This window comes from Pipistrellus kuhlii, unplaced genomic scaffold (genome assembly GCF_014108245.1).
Source record: "Pipistrellus kuhlii isolate mPipKuh1 unplaced genomic scaffold, mPipKuh1.p scaffold_m20_p_20, whole genome shotgun sequence".
Classification (NCBI taxonomy): domain Eukaryota; kingdom Metazoa; phylum Chordata; class Mammalia; order Chiroptera; family Vespertilionidae; genus Pipistrellus; species Pipistrellus kuhlii.
In genome coordinates, this window is record NW_023425516.1 from 10,975,301 (window position 1) to 10,995,989 (window position 20,689).

At 48.8% G+C, this 20,689-nt stretch overlaps 2 protein-coding genes across 14 annotated transcripts in view; both read right to left on the reverse strand.

Moving 5' to 3' along the window:
• Positions 1-4,238, reverse strand: part of LOC118725634 (CMP-N-acetylneuraminate-beta-galactosamide-alpha-2,3-sialyltransferase 4) — an 81,512-nt gene extending 77,274 nt beyond the window's left edge. For 4 of the 10 annotated variants that reach the window (XM_036449630.2, XM_036449629.2, XM_036449626.2 and 1 more), the window contains exons 1-2: positions 3,991-4,237; positions 2,457-2,625 (exon numbers count right to left, since the gene is read on the reverse strand). In XM_036449630.2, coding sequence (XP_036305523.1) covers positions 2,457-2,625; positions 3,991-4,200 — 379 coding nt within the window. In that variant the 5' untranslated portion in view covers positions 4,201-4,237. Of the gene's footprint in view, positions 1-2,456; positions 2,626-3,990 lie in introns of all 10 variants that reach the window. The other 6 variants (XM_036449632.2, XM_036449628.2, XM_036449624.2 and 3 more) reach the window with 2 other exon arrangements.
• A 2,491-nt stretch (positions 4,239-6,729) lies between these two features.
• LOC118725638 (TIR domain containing adaptor protein) lies at positions 6,730-19,033 on the reverse strand. Of its 4 annotated transcripts, none has more exons than XM_036449648.2 (5): positions 18,935-19,033; positions 12,142-12,260; positions 11,792-11,950; positions 9,598-10,197; positions 6,730-8,155 (listed from the first exon to the last, which is right to left on the reverse strand). In XM_036449648.2, the coding sequence occupies exons 3-5, from the start codon at positions 11,856-11,858 to the stop codon at positions 8,136-8,138; spliced, it is 687 nt and encodes a 228-aa protein (XP_036305541.1). In that variant the 5' UTR covers positions 11,859-11,950; positions 12,142-12,260; positions 18,935-19,033; the 3' UTR covers positions 6,730-8,135. The 4 variants fall into 4 exon arrangements, with proteins under 4 accessions (XP_036305541.1, XP_045441407.1, XP_036305542.1 ...); XM_045585451.1 differs by having other exon boundaries at positions 18,915-19,022; XM_036449649.2 differs by lacking the exon at positions 18,935-19,033 and having other exon boundaries at positions 11,880-11,950; positions 12,142-12,363.
• Positions 19,034-20,689: the final 1,656 nt, after the last annotated feature.

Consider the following 20,689-nt stretch of genomic DNA (forward strand, 5'->3'; position numbering starts at 1 on the left):
CCTAACGTGTTTGGCTCAGGGACAGAGCATCGGCCTGCGGACTGAAAGTTCCCGGGTTTGATTCTAGCAAGGGCATGTACCTTGGTTGCGGGCACATTCCCAGTAGGGGGTGGGCAGGAGGCAGCTGATCGATGTCTCTCTCTCATCGATGTTTCTAGCTCTCTGTCCCCCTCCCTTCCTCTCTGTAAAAAAAAATCAATACGTAAAATATATTTAAAATAAAATAAAAGAAGAAAAAGCTGTGAATTACAGAGCTGCTCTGTGGAGACCCTTCATTTTGACTGAGGGTTGAGGAGGGTAGATGCAGGGATGCAGGGAGGCCGTGGAAAAGGGTGAGGGCAGAATAAACACCCCAGAACCCCGGGTTCTGTCTGGCGACAGTGCCTTCTGTCAGGCTTCTGCCTCTCCGAGTTGAAGGATCTATTTGCTTAAAGGTCCATGCCTGAGAAAGTAAACACAGCTGTCCATTGCTGTCAAGTTGAGCCAATCAATCTGGCTTTGCCTCGATGGAGGACCAGGCTGCTTTGCTGGCAGATCTGAAAGCTTTGCTGGGCTCACGTCAACTATTCACATATATTTCCCAAGGACAATAGCACCCCTTTGCGGGGTGCAGACAAGACTAAGCCAGTCAGAAAGGCTGTGGCAGGATACCCATAAAGCCAAACCGTCCTTAATGCCAGAAGGCAAATACCAAGGCAGATCCCAGCATCTCCGGGTCACAAGGCACTTCAAGGTCAACCAGTGTCCCTCACACTTCCGACAAAGCGGCCTACTCAATCTATCCACAGAAAGAAAACATCCACCTCATGCCTGGCTTCTGGCATGGACCATCCTTTTTCCCCTCTTTTCGATAAGTTACACTTGTGTCCTGGCTGGTGTGCTCAGTGGCTGGAGCGTCGTCCTGTGCACCAGAGGTTCTCAGGTTCAGTTCCCATCAGGGCACCTGCCCAGCTTGCGGGTCCAATCCCCAGTCAGGATGCATATGGGAGGCAACCAATCGATATTTCTCTCTCTCTCCCTCTCTCTCTCTCCCTTCCTCTCTTTAGAATCAATGAAAAGCATATCCTTGGGTGAAGATGAAAAAAAATTTTTATTTTTTTTTAAATACTTGCAATCAAACACAAATCTCTGGCCCTGGCTAGTGTGGCAGGTTCGATTCCCAGTTAGGACACATACCCAGGTCTCGGATTCAATCCTGGGTCGGGGCTCCTACAAAAAGCAACTGCACATCAACGTTTCTCTCTCTAAAAGAAAGTAAACACGAACAAACACACAAACCCTCCCCCCAATCTCTGTCCTTTAACCCTTGAATTCCTGCCCTTCTCAAGTCCATCCTCCTCAGTCACACTCACTGTCTCCCTTCCTGGAGAGTGAGTTCCTGTAGGGAAGTGACCAGCACACTGCTCACTTTTTTTTTTTTTTTAATATATATTTTATTGATTTTGTACAGAGAAGAAGGGAGAGAGATAGATAGTTAGAAACATCGATGAGAGAGTCATCGATCAGCTGCCTCTTGCACACCCCCTACTGGGGATATGCCCTCAACCAAGGTACATGCCCTTGACCGGAATCAAACCCGGGACCCTTCAGTCCCCAAGCCGACGCTCTATCCACTGAGCCAAACCGGTCCAGGCCACACTGCTCACTTCTCCCCAGTGCGGGGAGCCAGTGGTCAGCCACGGGAAGATCTCCGTGTTCCGGGCGCCGGCTGGCTGTGTGATCTTGGCCAAGTCATTCCACCTCTCAAACCCTCAGTTCCCTCACCTGCAAAGTCCTACCACTACAAGGCTATTCTGAGGACAAAATACGATGACACGTGAAGAGCAGTTGGAATGGTGGCTGGCACCATGTAAGGATGTAGTAAGTGCTGACATTCATTATTATCCTGTTATCGATAGCAGATGAACTGTTCTCTCCCATGGATCACACTTCCTCCTCAAAGCATACTCCGCCAGAGCGCGGTTTCTCAGCCTCGTCACTACTGCCATTTCTTGTTGTGGGGGCCCCTCCTGTGTGTTTTTTAAAAAAATATATTTTATTTATTTTTTACAGAGAGAAAGAGAGAGGGACAGAGAGTTAGAAATATCGACAAGAGAGAATCATCGATCAGCTGCCTCTCGCACACCCCCTACTGGGGACGTGCCTGCAACCAAGGTACATGCCCTTGACCGGAATCGAACCTGGGACCTTTCAGTCTGCAGACCGACGCTCTATCCACTGACCCAAACCGGTCTCGGCCCCTCCAGTTTTATAGGACATTTAGCAGCATTCTGAGATGGTCCAATGTCTCCTATGGGGGGTGGTGATGGGGGGAGTGTAAAATTCCCTCTTCCTTCCACTGAGAACTCTAGTCTCGCACTAGCATATGCAAATCCCTTCTGGAGAGGAGCCACTCCTCCCTACCTTCCCGCCACCCTGCTCTCCCCACGAGCAGCCCCTTGGCCACCACGTCTCACCACTCAGCTGCCTCGGAGGGAACATGTGGTAGGTGCTGTAAATGTCATTGGAGAACTGCAGCTGGAGCTCAGGGCTGCCCGTCAGGAGCTGGGCCACCTGTTCCACCTGAAACGGTGTCTTCTCCAGGATCACAATGGCGTCCTCTCCGTCCCCAGAGGCCTCGTTCACCTGTGGGGAGAGACGCCCGTGAGGCCTGGAGGACAGAGGCTGAAATCCCCGGGGATCTGGGATTTCCTTCCCCGCAGTTTCTCTCTCCGCAACGGCACTGCTTCTCCTCCCAGAGGAGAAATCATTAACCTAAATCCTTCCTTCTGCCCAAACCGGTTTGGCTCAGTGGATAGAGCGTCTGCCTGCAGACTAAAGGGTCCTGGTTTCGGCTCAGGGCTAAACTCTTAAGCGGTGCTGCAGACTGAAGACAGTGGGGCGGAGAGAACCAGACAGAACCTTGTAAAAAACACAAGACACACACACACACAGAGAAGGATGGATGCCTAGGACCAGGACCCCCTGATCTTCCCGAAATGAGAGCTCCTGCAAAACCCTAATACCTGCCCTTGGCCTGGGCCTCCTCCCTAGTAACAGGCTGGCCCCCAGTCTCTCCACAGTCCTTCTAGAAAGCTGAGCAGATGTAGGCTGGGCCAGCCCTGTGAATGTGTCTCCCCCAAGGTCCTCTGCACCCCTGATGATCAGGGATGAGAACCTTCATCTCTCCATCCCCACGACCTAGGTCGGTGCTGGCCTGTCAGCGCACGGCGTGTGGAATTGAATTACCCATTTAGTAACCTGCCTCCTCTGTCAGGGCTGGAGTCCCGTACAGCAGGGATCGTATCTCCTGCAGTCAGTCTCCTGTCGATCCCAGGGGCACGGAGGAGCGAGGCGGTCCAGCCACATTTACTGGGTTCCTAGCACCTTTACAGATTGGATGAATACAGGATGAATGACTTGGAGAATGTCACACGAGATTATTCCCCTGCCATGCATCCTACAAGTGTTAGTGGTTACTTTGACAAGGGATGGATCAGAAAAATCAGCCGCACAAATATGTGATATCTTAATCAATAAAGAAATTTAAAAAAAAAATAGAAAAATCAGCCCAAACCGGTTTGGCTCAGTGGGTAGAGCGTCGGTCTGCGGACTGAAAGGTCCCAGGTTCGATTCCGGTCAAGGGCATGTACCTTGGTTGCGGGCACATCCCCGGTAGGGGGTGTGCAGGAGGCAGCTGATCGATGATTCTCTCTCATCGATATTTCTAGCTCTTTATCCCTCTCCCTTCCTCTCTGCAAAAAATCAATAAAATATATATATATATTTTTTTAAAAGAAAAATCAGCCGCATGTGTTCAATTTCTCTACCTCCACGGGTGACCGTGTCTTCTCCTCCCCTCCCCCGCCCCAAAGCAGTGCAGACCTGCGCTTTCTCCCTCACCCCCGAGTAATGCGATCGGTGCTTCCCAGCCGGAGCCCACGAGATCCGCCTCCCCGGCGGCGGTCCCCGGTCCCCACCCCGGACCCCGCCCGGGGCCGCCGACCGCACCTTGCCGTGCAGGAAGAGGATCTTGTCCCGCGCGGACTCCCGCAGCACCTTCTGCACTCTGAAGCCGGAGAAAGGAAGGTGGGCAGGGGCAGAGGTGCCATTCCCCACGCCGGCTCCCTTGGCTTCCTTGTCCTCGGTGCCGGGGGCTTCGTCCCCTGCGGCAGCTACTTCGCGCTTCCTCTTGCTCGGCGGAGGGGCCGCGTCCGCCATGTTGCCCACGGGAGAGCGAGCGCCTGCGCAGACCCTGGCGCGCCCCGCCCCGCCCACCTGCGGGGCTCGCCGCGACTACAACTCCCGGCATGCTCCGGGCGCGGAGCCCGGCGACCTGCCGGGTGACCCAAGTTCAGCCAAGGGACTGCATTGACCCCGGCAGCCAGCCCTGACACAGGCGATCTCAGTGCTGTGCTGGGGAGGGCACCCCGGCTATCCGGGCCGGACTCGGAAGGCTTTGTCACCTTGTTGGAATGCCGACGCTTTAACAAAAATTATACCAACTCTGATTAGTTACGTGGAAGCAGTCCTTCTAAAACCAATCAGTTGAGCCGATCTTATTTATTGGTCCACATTTAAATATATATACACGTGTGTGTGTGTGTGTGTGTGTGTGTGTGTGTGTATGTTTTTTCCTGACCGGTTTGGTTCAGTGGATAGAGCATTGGCCTGCGAACTGAAGGGTCCCAGATTCGATTCCAGTCAAGGGCAAGTACTTTGGTTGCAGGCACGTCCCCAGTGGGGGGTGTGCAGGAGGCAGCTGGTCGATGATTCTCTCTTATCGATGTTTCTAACTCTCTAGCCCTCTCCCTTCCCCTCTGTAAAAAAAATAAATAAATAAATAAATAAATAAATAGTTTTAAAAATATATGTTTTTATTGATTTCAGAGAGGGAGAGAGAGACACATCAATGATGAGAGAGAATCACCGATGCGCTGCCTCCTGCACGTCCCACAACTGGGGCCTGAAACGCACACCCTGACTGGGAATCCAACTGCGACCTCCTGATTCATAGTGGACACTCAATCACGGAGCCATGGCTTTGGGGCAGTGTGCATACATTTTTTTTTTTTGACACCTTATATATTGAGTTGGATAAAAGGCTAATTGTTTCCTGAAGCAGAGCACATTAGTAGGGAAACTTAGGACCTGAAGTAATTATAGTTATCTTCAACCAGAAACATTTGCTGCTTGTTCACAAGTTTCCTGGGTACACCTTCTGGGGCCATTCAGTAGCAGGTTATCAACTGTATGCTACACTGGGAAACAAAATGCCCTGAGGGTGAATGACAGTAGCAAAACCTGCTTAAAACTACAAGGCCCTGATCAGAAAATGTCTAGGTGTGCACGCTCATTCTCCCTTTTCCTTCCTCCCCCTTTCTTGCTTCCTTTCTCTTTTCTTTGTCGTTCTGTCTCCTCCCTCCACCCATGTTTTTTCGTTTCTTTTGTTCTTTTCCTTTCTCTTCTTTTTAAAAAAAAATATATATTTTATTGATTTTTTGCAGAGAGGAAGGGAGAGGGATAGAGAGTTAGAAACATCAATGAGAGAGAAACATAGATCAGCTGCCTCCTGCACACCTCCTACTGGGGATGTGCCCACAACCAAGGTACATGCCCTTGACCCGAATCAAACCTGGGACCTTTCAGTCCGTAGGCTGATGCTCTATTCACTGAGCCAGACTGGTTAGGGTACTTTTCTCTTCTTGAACCTGAAAAGAGTAGCTGTGTTTTAACAAAAAGCTCTGAATTCGGAGCCATGAAGTCTGGCTCCAACACTGACTAGCTGAGCAACTTTGGGGAAGTCACTTACCCTCTCTGGGCCTCCATTTTTATTTGCCAGACATTGTCCATCCTGAATAAGACAGGAAAGAACTCTACGTTCATAGAATTCATATTCAAATAGAGATGAGGTTAACAAATATGATCGTTTTAGGTAACGATTGTGTTATTTACAGAATAAACAGCAATGCGATAGACTGAGTACAGGGAGGACTTTAGATAAGGTGGTCACAGATGGGAGCTCTCTCAGGAGGTGACATTGAGCTAAGACTTGAATGATAAGAAGGAAACAGCCAGGAAAATGTGTTTCAGGCAGAGTTGATATCAGATGCTAAAGACCCTAAAGGAGTAATGAGCTTGACATTATTTAGAAACAGGGGTGGCCCTTAGGTTGAGCACAGGAGAGATTGAGGAGAAATTTATTCATCAAGGCAGTTATAATTCTGATTAAAATATCCATAGCCCTAACCGGTTTGGCTTAATGGATAGAGTGTCGTCGGCCTGCAGACTGAAAGGTCCCAGGTTTGATTCCGGTTGGGAGCATGTACCTTGGTTGAGGGCACATCCCCAGTAGGGGTTGTGTACGAGGCAGCTGATTGATGTCTCTCTCTCATTGATGTTTCTAACTCTCTATCCCTCTCCCTTCCTCTCTGTAAAAAAAATAAAATAAAAAAAAAATATATAATATATAATATATATATATATATATATATGATATATATATATATATAAAAGACTACATCCTAGAAAATCTTGTTCATGGAAACATGTACAAAAAATGTCCATATGCTTACTGCTTTTACTAGAATAGCAAAAAACCTAGAGACAACCCAATGTCCATTTGTGAAAGAATGCATGACTAAATAGTGGTACGTTTACATGATGGATTGAAAGTGAATTTGCTGCAGTTACATGCCTCAATGTGGCTAAATCCTACAAACATGATAAACAAAAGGAATCTGCAGAATACAAATCGTAATACTATTTATGTAAAGTATAAAACCATGTAAAAGTAAATACGTTGTCAGGGATACATACATATGAAGTAAATTTCTAGACAAAAGCTAAGAATGATAAATTCAAAATTCAGAACAGTGGTGACTTCAGGTGGGAGAAGGGAGGAAAATAATTAAGGGCCCAGAGGGAACACCGTAGGGGTTGTAACGTTTTACTTCTTCAGCGGGGTGGAAGGTACGTGAGTGTACATGACAGTATGCTTTCGCCCTTTTCTATGTAATAAAATAATTCGGTTAACAATATAACATTTTTTTTTTACAATATATACAAATATTGACTCATACAGGTGAAACTAATAATTTTATATGCCAACTATATCTCAATTACAAATATATACAATATATGCATAAATATGTTCCAGTAAAAAGGATAGGGAAGTGAGGGAGGAGGCACCATAGTACACATTGGAGGAATGAGAAATTGATTTTGGTTCAACCATCAACTTCTACTGAGAACTGATGAAGAACTGATGAGAACTGATGAAGGCACACGGCCCTTTGGCAGAAGAGAAATGCTGGTTTCTCTCGGGGCAGAGGCAAAGCATGAGCTCCAGCCGGACCCCTAATGCGGACCCACGTGTCAAAGCGTGGGCGGGCGGGCTTTTGATCCCACATCAAAGGTCCGAGTTTTCCTTCTCTTTACCCTACCTGCCCCCTGACCTCTCTAGTCTATTCAGAATGGTTTCTAGAGTGGAGTCTTTCATGACCTGCACGCAGTAAAATAAATACAGCATGGTGCTGAGTGCATGTTGCATGTAGCTTTCTGAGGTGAGTGAAGGGAAAGAGAAGGGCAGCAGTGTGAGGGTACGAGATTTGACACCCGTGACTTCCCCCTTCCATCTGTCCCAGGGTTTTCCCGGCAACAGGAAAAACCACCCATGTTGAGTCGTGCCCTCTAGGCTTCTAGCTGATTCACCAGGTGAGTCACCTGTTCGGGAGGAAGGCATCTCTGTACCAGAGCCCAATCCCAGGGGAAGAAGACATAGGGGTGTGCTTGACTCACATCCTGTGAGGAGGAGGCAAAACACGGGTGGCCATCTCAGTAGCAGCACCTCCTACCAACTCTTTCTGGCTTCACCATGGCCTTCCTGGGGAGTCCCCAGCTTGCTCACGGCCTTCCTGGGGGAGTCCCCAGCTTGCTCACGGCTTTCCTGGGGGAGTCCCCAGCTTCCCCAGTGCCTTCTTGGGGAGCCCACGATAATGGAAACCCACTGGGCAATCTGATCCCAGCATCACATACAAAGCGCTACCACCTCTGGCTCCTTGGGCCCTGTCACTCTGCGGGAACCAGGCCCCGCGCTCTCTCCCTTGGTTTCCAGCTGTGCCAGCTTCCTGCGTCCCTCGGTGATGTCAGAAGTGTCAGCTGAGGTTCTGCAGATCTGAAAGAGAGCAAACAGAATTACTGGGCTTGTCACCCTCCCCCAACACATCTCCTATAAATATTTCTTTCTTTCAGGGGCCTTTCAAAGGCGCTCCCTACAGTTTCCACCTCTTCTTTAAAGAAAAAAAAAATAACTTGTTTTTATTGTCACTTTTTTTTTTTTTTTTTTTTTTTTAAGAGAGAGGAATGTCGATGTGAGAGAGAAGCCGATTGGCCATGTGCACCCTGACCAGGACTGAACCTGCAACTTACCGTATTTTTCGGACCATAAGACGCACCGAACCATAAGACACACTAGTTTTTAGAGAAGGGAAATGAAGAAAAAAAGATTCTGAAACAAATAGTGTTCTAAAATATTTTATGTGCATTAAAACCCAACATCACAGTCATAAACACATGTAATCAACCCTGTAAAGTAAACAGCAGCATTTAGAACCATTTTAGAGCCGGGCAAGCACACAGAGACCACACAGAGCCGGGCAAGTAAAAAAACTTTTTTTTTAAAGTATATGTGTAGGCTATATTTGGACTATAAGACGCAGGGACTTTTCCCCCCCACTTCTGGGGGGAAAAAAGTGCGTCTTATGGTCCGAAAAATACGGTAGGTGTGTGCCCTGTCAGGGAATCACACCCACAACCTTTTGGTGACAGAAAAGGATTCTCATCCAACTGAGCCTCACAGGCCAGAGCTCCTGGAACTTTTTATATAGTTTCCATCCCCCTGTAAGATAATGTCCTCAACTTATCAGGGGCAATTCTTCCCCACTACTTTACACCTCCTCTTGCCTCAGTAAACCACTAGAGGCCTGATGCACGAAGATTCGTGCAAGAACGGGCCTTCCTTCTCCTGGCTGCCGGCACCATCTTCGCTCCAGCCTGCAGCCACCTTTCCGCCTTCTCACGCTGCCCACATGCCCAGAACTGCTAGTGGGGTGCAGAACGACGACAAGGCAAACATCCCGCCCTTGGCTGCTCAGCGCCTGAGTATGCAAATTAACCTGCCATCTTTGTTGGGTTAATTTGCACACTCACTCCTGATTGGCTGGCGGGCGTCACGAAGGTGCGGTCAATTTGCATATTTCTCTTTTATTAGTGTAACTGTTCCTCCAACCTGACCTGCCTGAGAGAAACTCACACTAGGAATGCTAACCATGGCTAAGACTTACTGAGGACTTGACAGGTGCCTGTTAGGAGCGCTTTCCATGTGCCAGGCCCTGCTCTGAACAAGTACACAGTGTGTATACTGATTTTGGTACATGGTATCATTCTCATATCCCAGTGAGGACACCTGGGCACAGAGGGGCTAAGTTACTGCCTGAGAAACACAATGCTCTCAGAGCCTACCTGTTGAACTTTTGGGCTGCAGGGCTGTCGCCTGAAGGCCCAAGCAGATCGATGCTGACCCCTTCCCCGCCCCCACCGCCTCCTCACAGAGCTTACAGCGCAGGATGGCCTCCTTGACTTGGCGGAAGCCTTGGTCGGGCCCCCGGCCGTCCACGAAGTACATGAAGCGGAGCTCGGCCGGGTAGGCGGTCCTGGCCAGGCCGGCGGCGAGCAGGGGGATGGTGCGGCCCTCGGACCCCGGGGCATGGCTCAGGGCCTGCAGCATCTGGTACCTGCACCACGGGTCCCGCAGGAAGCCGGGGGTGATGAGCAGCACGCGGCAGTGGCTGCCGTCCAGAGCCCGGCACAGCTCGGACACGATGGCGCCGCCCGGGGCGGAGTCCCGCAGCTGCAGGAAGCAGCGCAGGCTGGCAGGGCTGTCCTCCAGGTAGGCCACCAACTCCTGCGCGGCCGCCAGGTCCTCCTCGCTGTGGCACACGCACACGTCGTAGTCCCTGCTCCAGCGGCCGCTGCTGCTGCTGCCGGAGGCGCCCTCCTGCGCAGGTGGCGGGGTGGCAGGAGACTCAGCCGATGCAGCGGTGCTGAGGCCCGGGGATGGGGGGTCATCTGAGCTCCGGGGTGGAGCATCACTGGGAGTGGTTTCCTGGGACACAGGCATCTCCTTGGGCTTCTTCGACAGCACCTGCCTGAGCCAGCCTGCGGGAGGAACTCTGCTCAGAACTGATTCTCACCAGGCACCCTCCTCCCAGCCACAGAGGGGAGATCAGGCCAGGAATCCCGCCAGCCTTCCTTCACCTGGCCACCTTCCCGCACTGGCCAATACCGCCCGACTCTCAGACTACTGCCCGCTAGGACCTGCCCGAAGTTTCCACTGTCTTACAAGTTTTCTACCCGGCTGGTGTGGCTCGGTGGTTGAGCATGGACCTATGAACCAGGAGGTCCCGCCTTGATTCCCTATCAGGGCTCATGCCCACTGTGCAGGAGGCAGCTGATTAATGATTCTTTCTCATCATTGGTGTTTCTATCCACCCCTATCTCTCTCTTCCTCTCTGAAATCAATAAAAAGATACTTTTTAGGAACTCTGTTTTATAAGTCCTGAGGTGTAATGTGCAGCAAGTGACTATAGTTAATAATATTGCATTGCAGATTAGATTTTAAAAGTTCTCTACGCAAAAAAACAAACAAACAAAAACACCACACAAGATGGCGGTGTAAGGTATACACCTGTACGTGCTACCTTTCACAACCAAAACTACAACTAAAAGAAAAATGTCTAAAACCCAGAACCGCGGGAAAGCTGGGGGAGTAGAAGTTCTACAACTAGAAGGAAAGAGAAAAGAACATTGAGACCGGGTAGGACGTGCACAAACGTGGAAAAGCAGAGGTACGGAGGTGTGCGAATCGGGCTGGCGGCTAGCAACTTGGTGCATGGTTGTTGTTTTTTCAATCCAAAGGGAGACACTAGCTCCCAACTGCTCTGAACTCCAGTTTCGGTGAGACTCTGGGGACCTAGACTCCGACGGGGAGAAGGTGGACTGTCTGCCATCAGGTCGGAAAGTGAGGGTGGCTTTCTTGCAGAGGTGCACGCAGGAATCATTGTTTACTGTGCTGGGGCGCAGGACTCAGGGACATAGAGACTCAGAGACAGCTGACTGGCAGCCATCACTGTTTGCCATGCCCTAGCGATTCCCTGAGACCCCACCCCGCCCAATTTACAAACCCACCCAAGTTCTGCGCAGCTGCCTTTGCATACGAATGGCTTGCCCTATCACAGCTTAACCTAACAAACTGCAGCTTGGGTCAGACAGCTCCAAAACTTCCAAACCTCAAGCAAAGAGGAGAAATCTGCAGATCTCGCCATAGCTCCTGCTGGGTGGTCTCAGACAGTAGCTGACCTGCACCCCAATGGAGACCAGGAGCCAGTGTACCTAGTGGTCAGTATGAGATGACACCAGATTTCAACTCCTCACATCCATAAGTGACACATTCAAGAGGCAGACTCAATGAGCATCAAAGCCCCACTGAAACAAGTCCTGCCCCATAAGGGTGTCTCCAGCACAGCAGTTCTTCCATTATAGACACAGCGAGTCCCTACAGCCAATTGGCCTAAAGGTCCCCATGATGCACTCCTCCTCTCCTCAGACAACAAAACCAAGGTGGGAGCCCCCGTCGCCAGCCTCCCTGCACCTCTCCGCTGGGCTGGGCCAGGCGGGTCCCTACCTCACCACTAGGGATACTGAGAACCACTCACAGGCACGAGAACAGCATTAGGAGTCTGCTTTCACTCACCAGCCATCTTGCCCAAAGGCTTCTTAGACCTGGAGCCAGAAGCTGGGAAGGGGGTGGATGAGGCCATAGTGTTAGGCTCAAAACTAACCCCATGAGACCAGGCATTGGTAAAGTGGGAGAAGGGAGGAGACCCAGTCTGGACCTCATGAGACAGCCATCCTGCAAGAGACAGAGAGAGAGGGTCACTTACCTTCCTCTCAGCCCCAGTGGGTGGGCTCTGATGGTCTTTCTCTCCTGATGCCTGATGGAGTTTCAATCTCCAGACGATCCCTCCACCCACATGGGAGAGATGCCACTGTGATTGGGGCTCATTAGATAAACCCAAGTCTGTGTGGTGCGTTGAGACTCACAGATGGGTTCGGCATGACCAGCAGGGACAGCTCTCTGTTCCACCCGGCCTGGAGTGCATCCGGCAGCTGGGGAAGGACAGCTGGAAGGTAGTTTTTTGTAGGGATTTCCGGTGTAAAGGCTGAAATGGGAGAAGCACAATTGCTATTTGGACAAATTATTTTGTACCCAGGTAGGCAGATGCTGGGCAGAAGGGAGGAAACACATGCAGATGTGTACCTGTCTGTGTCCTTTCTGTCTGGGTTAGCAACATCTGCTTTTCTCTTTCAAGTATGTCTCTGATTCCTGCACCCATGCCCACTTTTCTTTCTTGCTGCTGCAGTTCAAGTTCTTTTTTTTGAGCATTGATATATTTTCATGCATCAACAGTCCCTGTTATCTTACAGTCATCCGCTTCACGTAAGGGTGTTTAGCATTTAACAATGGACAAAGCATTACTGTCCAATGTAGAATGACCACATGTAGTGGTCCAACCTGTTATAGAATGGCATTTTGAAACCTCTTATGTTAGTGTGTCTTATCCAGGTTGTTCTATGTAAGGTCCCAGAGAGTTCGTTTTTGACCTTTGCAGATTCAGCAAAGAGGGAGGTGAGGAAGCAGCCCTCTTCCTGTTGCTCTATAGCTGTAGGGCCAAGCTCTCCACCAGCCCTCCATCTCTGGCTCCGGCTGGGACCCAGGCAGGCTCTGCCCCAGAAACCTAGGCTGAGAAAACCTCTGCCATCAGGGACATCCTAGGCATTGCGGTGGGGAGAGAACGTGGCAAGTCACCCATCTAAGGTATTCTTGGTCCTTTGCATTTCCATGTAAATTTAGAAGCAGTTTGACAATCCTTCCGCCACCCCACCCCTAAAACAACAACCCTTCTGGAATGAGGGACAGCACTGATCTAAATATTAGTTTGATAAAAACTGATGATACTATTGAGTCTTCTAAACCATGAACATAGTATATCTCTCCAGTATTTAGGTGATTTTAAATACATACTATCCCACTGTTTTCTGAGCACCATGTGTCGTATACCATTGTCCTTTACATAAATTATCTCATAAACTTCACAACAACGCTGAGAAGCAGGTTCTGGTATAATGGCCAAAGGCCACAGTGAATAAAAGGTGAGGATCTAGCACTGGGCCTGCACACACTGCTGTCTTCTCCACTATGTGGCCTTGCTTCCCTGAGCTGACAGCTGAGGGAGGGAGGAGGGGATGGTGAGAAGGAAGGGGAGAGGGCGTGGTGGTGGGTGGATGGAAGAAGTTATTCAAGGGAAGGCCCACTTAGAGGAAAAGTTTCTCAAGGCTTCTTCTTCTTCTTCTTTTTTTTTTTTTAATGTATTTTATTGTATATTATTTTATTGTATATTTCAAAACCTGCCAGTGGGTTTCAGCCTAGTGCTGGGCTGATGCCTGATAACCTCTGGCAGGTTTTGAAATCCTTTTCCTGCTTAGGGGTTACTGTCTGTCGACATCTTCAGTTCAGCCAGCCAGTATATCCTTTTTCCCCCAGTACTCAACTATTGTCACTTGGTTTTATAGTATTCCAGTATTTTTTGTTGGAATTTATTTTATTTTAAAAATATATATATTTTATTGATTTTTTTACAGAAAGGAAGGGAGAGGGATAGAGAGTTAGAAACATCAATGGGAGAGAAACATGGATTAGCTGCCTCCTGCACACCTCCTACTGGGAATGTGCCCGCAACCAAGGTTCGTGCCCTTGACTGGAATCAAATCTGGGACCCTTCAGTCCGCAGGCCGATGCTCTAGCCACTGAGCCACACCGGTCAGGGCTTTTGTTGGAATTTAAAATGTGTTATTTGGCCATCGTATACTTAAACTGGAGAATTATTTGGTATTTTAATGATAGCCTAAAGATTGAAAATTAGTCTAGTACGATAATCTACTCAATAGATGTAGATTTAAAAGTTTCAGTCATATTTTATAAAATGACTTGCCCTCTGGCTATATGTGCTGATTTGGGGTAATTGCCTCTGTTCATTGCTTTTAAGAAAAAATCCAGTTGCCCAATAGCATAGGCCACTGGAAGTGGGTTGGTAGAAGCCCTGGTGACTAACATTATGGAAAAGTTTAAACACAGGAAATAACACCATCTTTGACAGAGGATAATTGGGCAAGACAGCAGGTTAACTTCCATAAGCCACACACACTGGCTGCTTCCTGGAGCCTAAAACCCCCGCTACACCTTCCTTGTTACTTTTCAGTTCTTACGCAGCTGAGGCTGGGAAGCTATTTATTACCCTCAAATATGCTTTAATCTTTACAAGATTTAGCAATAGTCACATATTGAGGTTTAGGAGACAGTTTCCAAGCAGAGAAGAAGATATTTTATGCACCCAACATAGGAGCATCTAAAATATGTACACAGATAATAATTTAATTAAAAAAAAATTTAAAATAAATAAATAAATAAAGCAAATCTAGATAGACATGAAGGGAGAGATAGACAGCAATAGAGTCATAATAGGGGATTTCAACATCGCATTGACATCAATGAATAGATCTTTCAGACAGAAAATCAACAAGGAAACCAAGACCTTAAATGACACATTACCCCAGATGAGTTTAATTGATATTTTCAGAACATTTCACCCCAAAAAAGCAGAATATACATTCTTTTCAAGTGCACAGGGAACAGACCAGATGGTAGGACACAAAACAAGTTTCAATAAATCTAAAAAGACTGAAACCATACCTGGCATCTTCTCCTGCAAGAATAGTATGAAACTACAAATTAATTACAAGAAAAAAACCTGAAAGACAGAAACAAACTGAGGCTAAATAATATGCTATAAAACAATGAATTGGTTAATAACAAGATCAAGAAAGAAATCAAGCCAAAACCGGTTTGGCTCAATGGATAGAGCGTTGGCTTGGGGACTGAAAGGTCCCGGGTTCGATTCCGGTCAAGGGCATGTACCTTGGCTGCGGGCATATCCCCAGTAGGGGGTGTGCAAGAGGCAGCTGATCAATGACTCTCTCTCATCGATGTTTCTAACTCTCTATCTCTCTCCCTTCCTCTCTGTACAAAATCAATAAAATATATTTTTTTTTAAAAAGAGAAAGAAATCAAAAGATACATTGAGACAAATGAAAATGATAACACAACAACCCAAAATCTATGGGATACAGCAAAAGCAGTCCTGAGAGGTAAATTCATAGCAATACAGGTCTACTTCAAGAAACAAGAAAATTTTCATATGCAATGGGGGAAAACTAAAAGCATTTCACTTAAGATTAGGAAGTACACAGGGATGTCCACTTTTACCACTCTTACTCAACACAGTACTGGAAATCCTAGCCATAGCAATGCGATAAGAAAAAGAAATAAAACATATCCAAATTGGAAAAGAAGTGAAACTGCCTTTATTTGCAGATGACATGATACTATAATATATGTGGAGAGAACTCTTAAGATGTGACACAAAACAAAAAACCTACTAGAATTAATAAACTGATTTAGTGGAGTAGCAGAATTTGGTTGCATTTTTATACACCAATAATGAACTAACAGAAAGAGGAACTAAGAAACATTCCCATAAAAAATGAAATAAAGCCAAAACCGGTTTGGCTCAGTGGATAGAGCGTTGGCCTGCGGACTGAGGGGTCCCAGGTTCGATTCCAGTCAAGGGCAAGTATCTTGGTTGTGGGCACATCCCCAGTGGAAGGTGTGCAGGAGGCAGCTGATCGGTGATTCTCTTTCATCGATGTTTCTAACTCTCTGTCCCTCTCTCTTCCTCTCTGTAAAAAACCAATAAAATATATATTTTTAAAAATGAAATAAAATAAAATATCTAGGAATAAATTTAACCAGGGCAGTAAAAAAAACCTCTACTGAAAAAAAATTATAAATCACTGAAGAAAGAAATTGAAGATGATACAAATAAATGGAAGCATATACCATGTTCATGAATAGGGAGAATTAACATAATCAAAATGTCCATACTACCCAAAGCAATCAATAGACTCAATGCAACTCCAATGAGAATACCAATAGTATTTCTCACAGAACTAGAACAAATAATCCAACAATTTATATTGAACCGAAAAAGACTCCAAATAGCCAGAGCAATCTTGAGAAAGAAGAACAAAGTTGGTTCTGCTATCTAATATTAAACTATACTTCAATAAAAACAGCATAGTACTGGCATAAACACAGACACATAGATCAGTGGAACAGAACAGAGAGCCCATAAATAGAGCCATGCCTATATGGTCAATTAATATATGACAACAGAGGCAAGAATATACAGTGGGGTAAAGACAGTCTATTCAATAAATGGTGCTGAGAAAATTGGACAGATACATTTAAAAAATAAAACTAAACCACATTCTTACACCAGACACAAGAATAAACTCAAGATGAATTAAAGACTTATATGTAAGATTTGAAAACATAAAACTCCCAGAGGAAAACACAGGCAGTAAAAATCTATGACATTTTTCTTAGCAATATTTTTTCTGACACACCCTTTCTGTATCCATGTTGTGAAATGATTGTCACAGTAAGTTTATTTATGTCGCCATACATAGTTACAGTTTTGCTTTCTTGTGATTAGAACTTTGAAGGTCTATTCTCTTAGCAACTTTCAAATACGTAATACAGTATTGTTAACTATATTGTACATTATATCCTCAAGCTATACATTATAGCCTCATGATTTATTTAATTGCCAAAACCGGTTTGGCTCAGGGGATAGAGCGTCGGCCTGTTCAAATACATAATACAGTATTGTTAACTATATTGTACATTATATCCTCAAGCTATACATTATAGCCTCATGATTTATTTAATTGCCAAAATCGGTTTGGCTCAGTGGATAGAGCGTCGGCCTGTGAACTCAAGGGTCTCAGGTTCGATTTATTTAGTTTATAACTAGACGTTTGTACCTTTTAACCCCTTTCACCTATTTCATGCTCCGCCCCTACCTCAGAAACAAAATATCTTTTCAAATTGAACTTAAATAGTACAACCATAGAGAAAAACAACAAATTGGACAACATTAAAATGAAAACTTCTGTTCATCAAGAGACATTATTATGAGAGTGAAAAGGCAATCGTTTGGGAGGAAAAAAAATATTTTAAAATTACATAGCCAATAAATATCTGACATTCAGAATATTTAAGAACTCTTACAAACTAGTAAGAGAAAGAGAGCAAATCTATTAGAAAAATGGGTGGAAGAACTGAACAGACACTTCACAAAAAGCAACTCCAAGTGGCCAAGAGACATGAAAATAGACACAAGGCAGTAGTCACCAGTGAAATGCAAATTCAAACATTAATGCAGCCTAGCAGGTGTAGCTCAGTGGTTGAGCCTCAACCTAGGAACCAAGCCACAGTTCCATTCCCAGTCAGAGTGCATGCCAGGATTGTGGGCTCTACTCCCAGTATGGGGTGTGCCGGAGGCAGCTGATCAAAGATCCCCTCTCATTGTTTCTATCTCTCCCTCCCTCTTTGAAATCCATACAAATATATTAAGAAAACTAAAACACCCTCGAAGCAATCCCACTAATGGCTTCTATGAAAGAGAGACAGTGTCAAGAATCGGTAGGGATGAGGAGGAAGAGGAAGAGGAACTCACATACTGCAGGGAGACATGTAAATTAGAGGGAGCAATCTGCAGAACTGTTTGGCACCATATAGAAAGCTGACACCGTACACACCCCAGCACTTTCACTCTAGGAACAAGCCCGGCATAAGTGCTTACACGGAAAAAATTCTTCCCAGCCCTATTTAAAATAACCCCAACCGGGAGGGGAAGGGAGTGGGGGGAGGAGGGGGAAGTAGGGGAAATGACCCATGTCCATCAGTCCAAGTGCCCAGTTATAGAAATAAACTGTGGTCTCTCAGCATTACACACCAGTGAGAACCAACGGGTTACCGCCCCGGGGAACGTGGGTGGATCTCACGTGCCACACACACAAAAAGGGCAGGACATGGGATTCCAGCTATCAAAAGTTCAAAAGAAGTGAAACTACTTTGTGGGGTTGGCAGGCAGGTCAGGGGAGATGCCAGGCGGAAGTTGCCATTGGAGGCAGGTGAGAGAGGCCTCTGGAGAGAGAGAGCACTCTTTCGGATTCTGGATGCAAGCTGCACAGGAAAAGCCCAGTGTGGAAACTGGGTTAAGACACACGCTTACGATCTGTGCACTTTTTCAAAAGCTTAAACAAATAACTAGAAGTGGCTTCCTGTGCCGGTGGGTTACCCCTGGGTGAGCTGCAGAAGGTGCCCTCTCTGAGGGTGGGCTTTGATTTCTCATTTCCAGGAGGAGGATGGCCTCTGTCCAGGTCAGTGGTGTCACTAGCACTCCCCCGGGTGCTCAGCCCACGGTAGATGCTGTTTTGATGACTCTAGAAGGAAAGCCACGTTCCCGTCGAAAGGCGGCCAGAAAGGCCCAGGGAGAGAGAGGGAGAGGCTGTGGGGTCAGAGGGAGAAACAACCGCCCAGCGGCCCAGCCGGCCCGCCGCCCCGGCTCCAGCAGGGCGGGCTCCCTGCACCAGCCTCTCCGCGGCGGGCCGGTGGGTGGCAGCTGCCTCGGAGGCCCCTTTCTTCCCTCCTCCGCTCTGCCCGGGGTGCCCGAGGCAGCAAGTGGAGGGGCAGCAGGGAAGGAGGCGCGGGTTCGGAAGGTGAGCCCAGCCCAGGGCTGGGGCGAGCGCGGGGCAGAGAGGGCGGGGCGCGGGTCCCGCCCCCTCCATGGCCGCCTCCCTCCCTCCCTGCACCCCGCCCGGCTCCGGCTGCCTCCCCACCGTCCCCGTACCTGATCCGGGGGGCGCTCACCTACGCGGGGCCGGGGCCGGGGCCGGGCTGCGGTGCAGGCGGTGCAGGGTGAGCTCCGGCACCCGCTCGCCCGGCCGCCTCTGCGCGAGGGGAAGTGAGGCGCGGCCAGGGCACTGCCCCGCCCCCGGAAGTGCCGGCTGCGCCCGGCCCGGGGCCCAGCGGCGCGGGGCACCCACGGGGTTACCAGTTGGGCAGAAGCTAGCCGATGAGCCCTTGGCTTGGCCCACCAGGAAGACCCGCAGCCCCGGGGCGGAGAGGCCCTCGGCGCCCAGCTCTGCCCGCAGCCCTGCAGCTGGCCTGGGGCATCTTGGTAGCTTATGCGGGGAAACCCATCTTCACCCTCCCCTCCCGCCTCCCTCTCCAAATCCCTGCGGCTCAGCCCGGGCATTAGACTGAAGATCCCCTGAGGCCAGGGCCCATCTTCTGGCTCCAAACAGAGCCCAGAAGCACCGAGGTGAACACCGAGCGCCAAGTACTGCTCCGGCATCTCCATAGCTCGGTGCTGCGCCGAGGGGAAGGCTTAGTCCCTGTCCTTCGCACAGTTTGCTAGCGACACGGATGCAGTGATGAGCACAGTCCTCTCCCAGCCGCCCCAATACAGCCCTAAGGGGAACAGAGGGTCCTCCAAGGCCTTGATAAGCTCCTTTGTCTTCTCCATGGAAGTGGAGTAGAGCTCCGCCTTTTCTTCTGACCCATAGACGGGGTGTCTGTCCTGAGGGCGAGTGCCTACTGGGCACCCAAGGACCCTACCTCACGGGGTTAATGAATAGGGGTGTCAGGTTTGACCTGATGGCCCCTATCCCCAGGCCCCTGGCAAGTTTCTCCTAGGCTCCATGCCCCTGGCAATTTCCTTCTTGTCCTTCCCCTTCCTGGCTCTTCACCCCGCACCCCCAGGGGCTTCGAACCTTACTCACTGGCAGCACATCTGCCCGCCCCTCCCTCCCTCCCCCAGATGACCCGTGAGACCCACCGCCATCCTTTGCTTCCTTCTTCTCTCCAAAGGACACTGGGGGGTAGGGCATTGTACTGGCTGTCACCATCCCACTCACTTCTCCCTTCTGCACACGGCCCACACCTCAGACCCCGACGTGCACTTCCTCCAGAAACGGCCTTCCGAGGTCCCCCTGACCTACTTGGGCTGCATCCAGCCCCATGTGCATTTATATCATTGACCGTCCCACCTCTGCCGGACCCCTCACCCTCCTGGCTTTTCTTCTTTGGTTCACCCTGTGGTCCCCTATTCCCCTCACGTCCTGTGCTGATACCATCCTCTCCCACGGAGTCCACTCCGCTGCCTCAGCCCAGGCCATCCGAGGCCACAATAAATTCAACCCTGAAGAGACATCTCTGCAGGCGTCCTACAGGCACTCCTGGCTCAGCATGCCCCACACCTCTGCCCCTGGCACCTCTTCCCTGGCCCCCCTCATCTCCATGAACGGCCTGACAGCCGCCCAGCTGTCTGGGGCAGAGAAGGGAGTCTTACTTGACCCAATTTCCTGTTGCTAAGGTAGCTTCGTGGATGGACCTCAGCTGCTCCCGGGGTGTGCGCTGTCGGAGCAGCCTCTTGCTTTGACATCAGGGTGGGCAGGATGACTTTTCTAAAAGGAAAATCAGATCACGTGCCTTCCCTATAAAAACCCTCCAGGGGCCCCTGCCCACGGAATGACAGAGCTCCACAGCACGGCTCCTCAGCCCAGGGCCCAGATGTACCTCTTCTCTCATCCCAGGATCCTGTTAGGACAAATCTCGATCCAG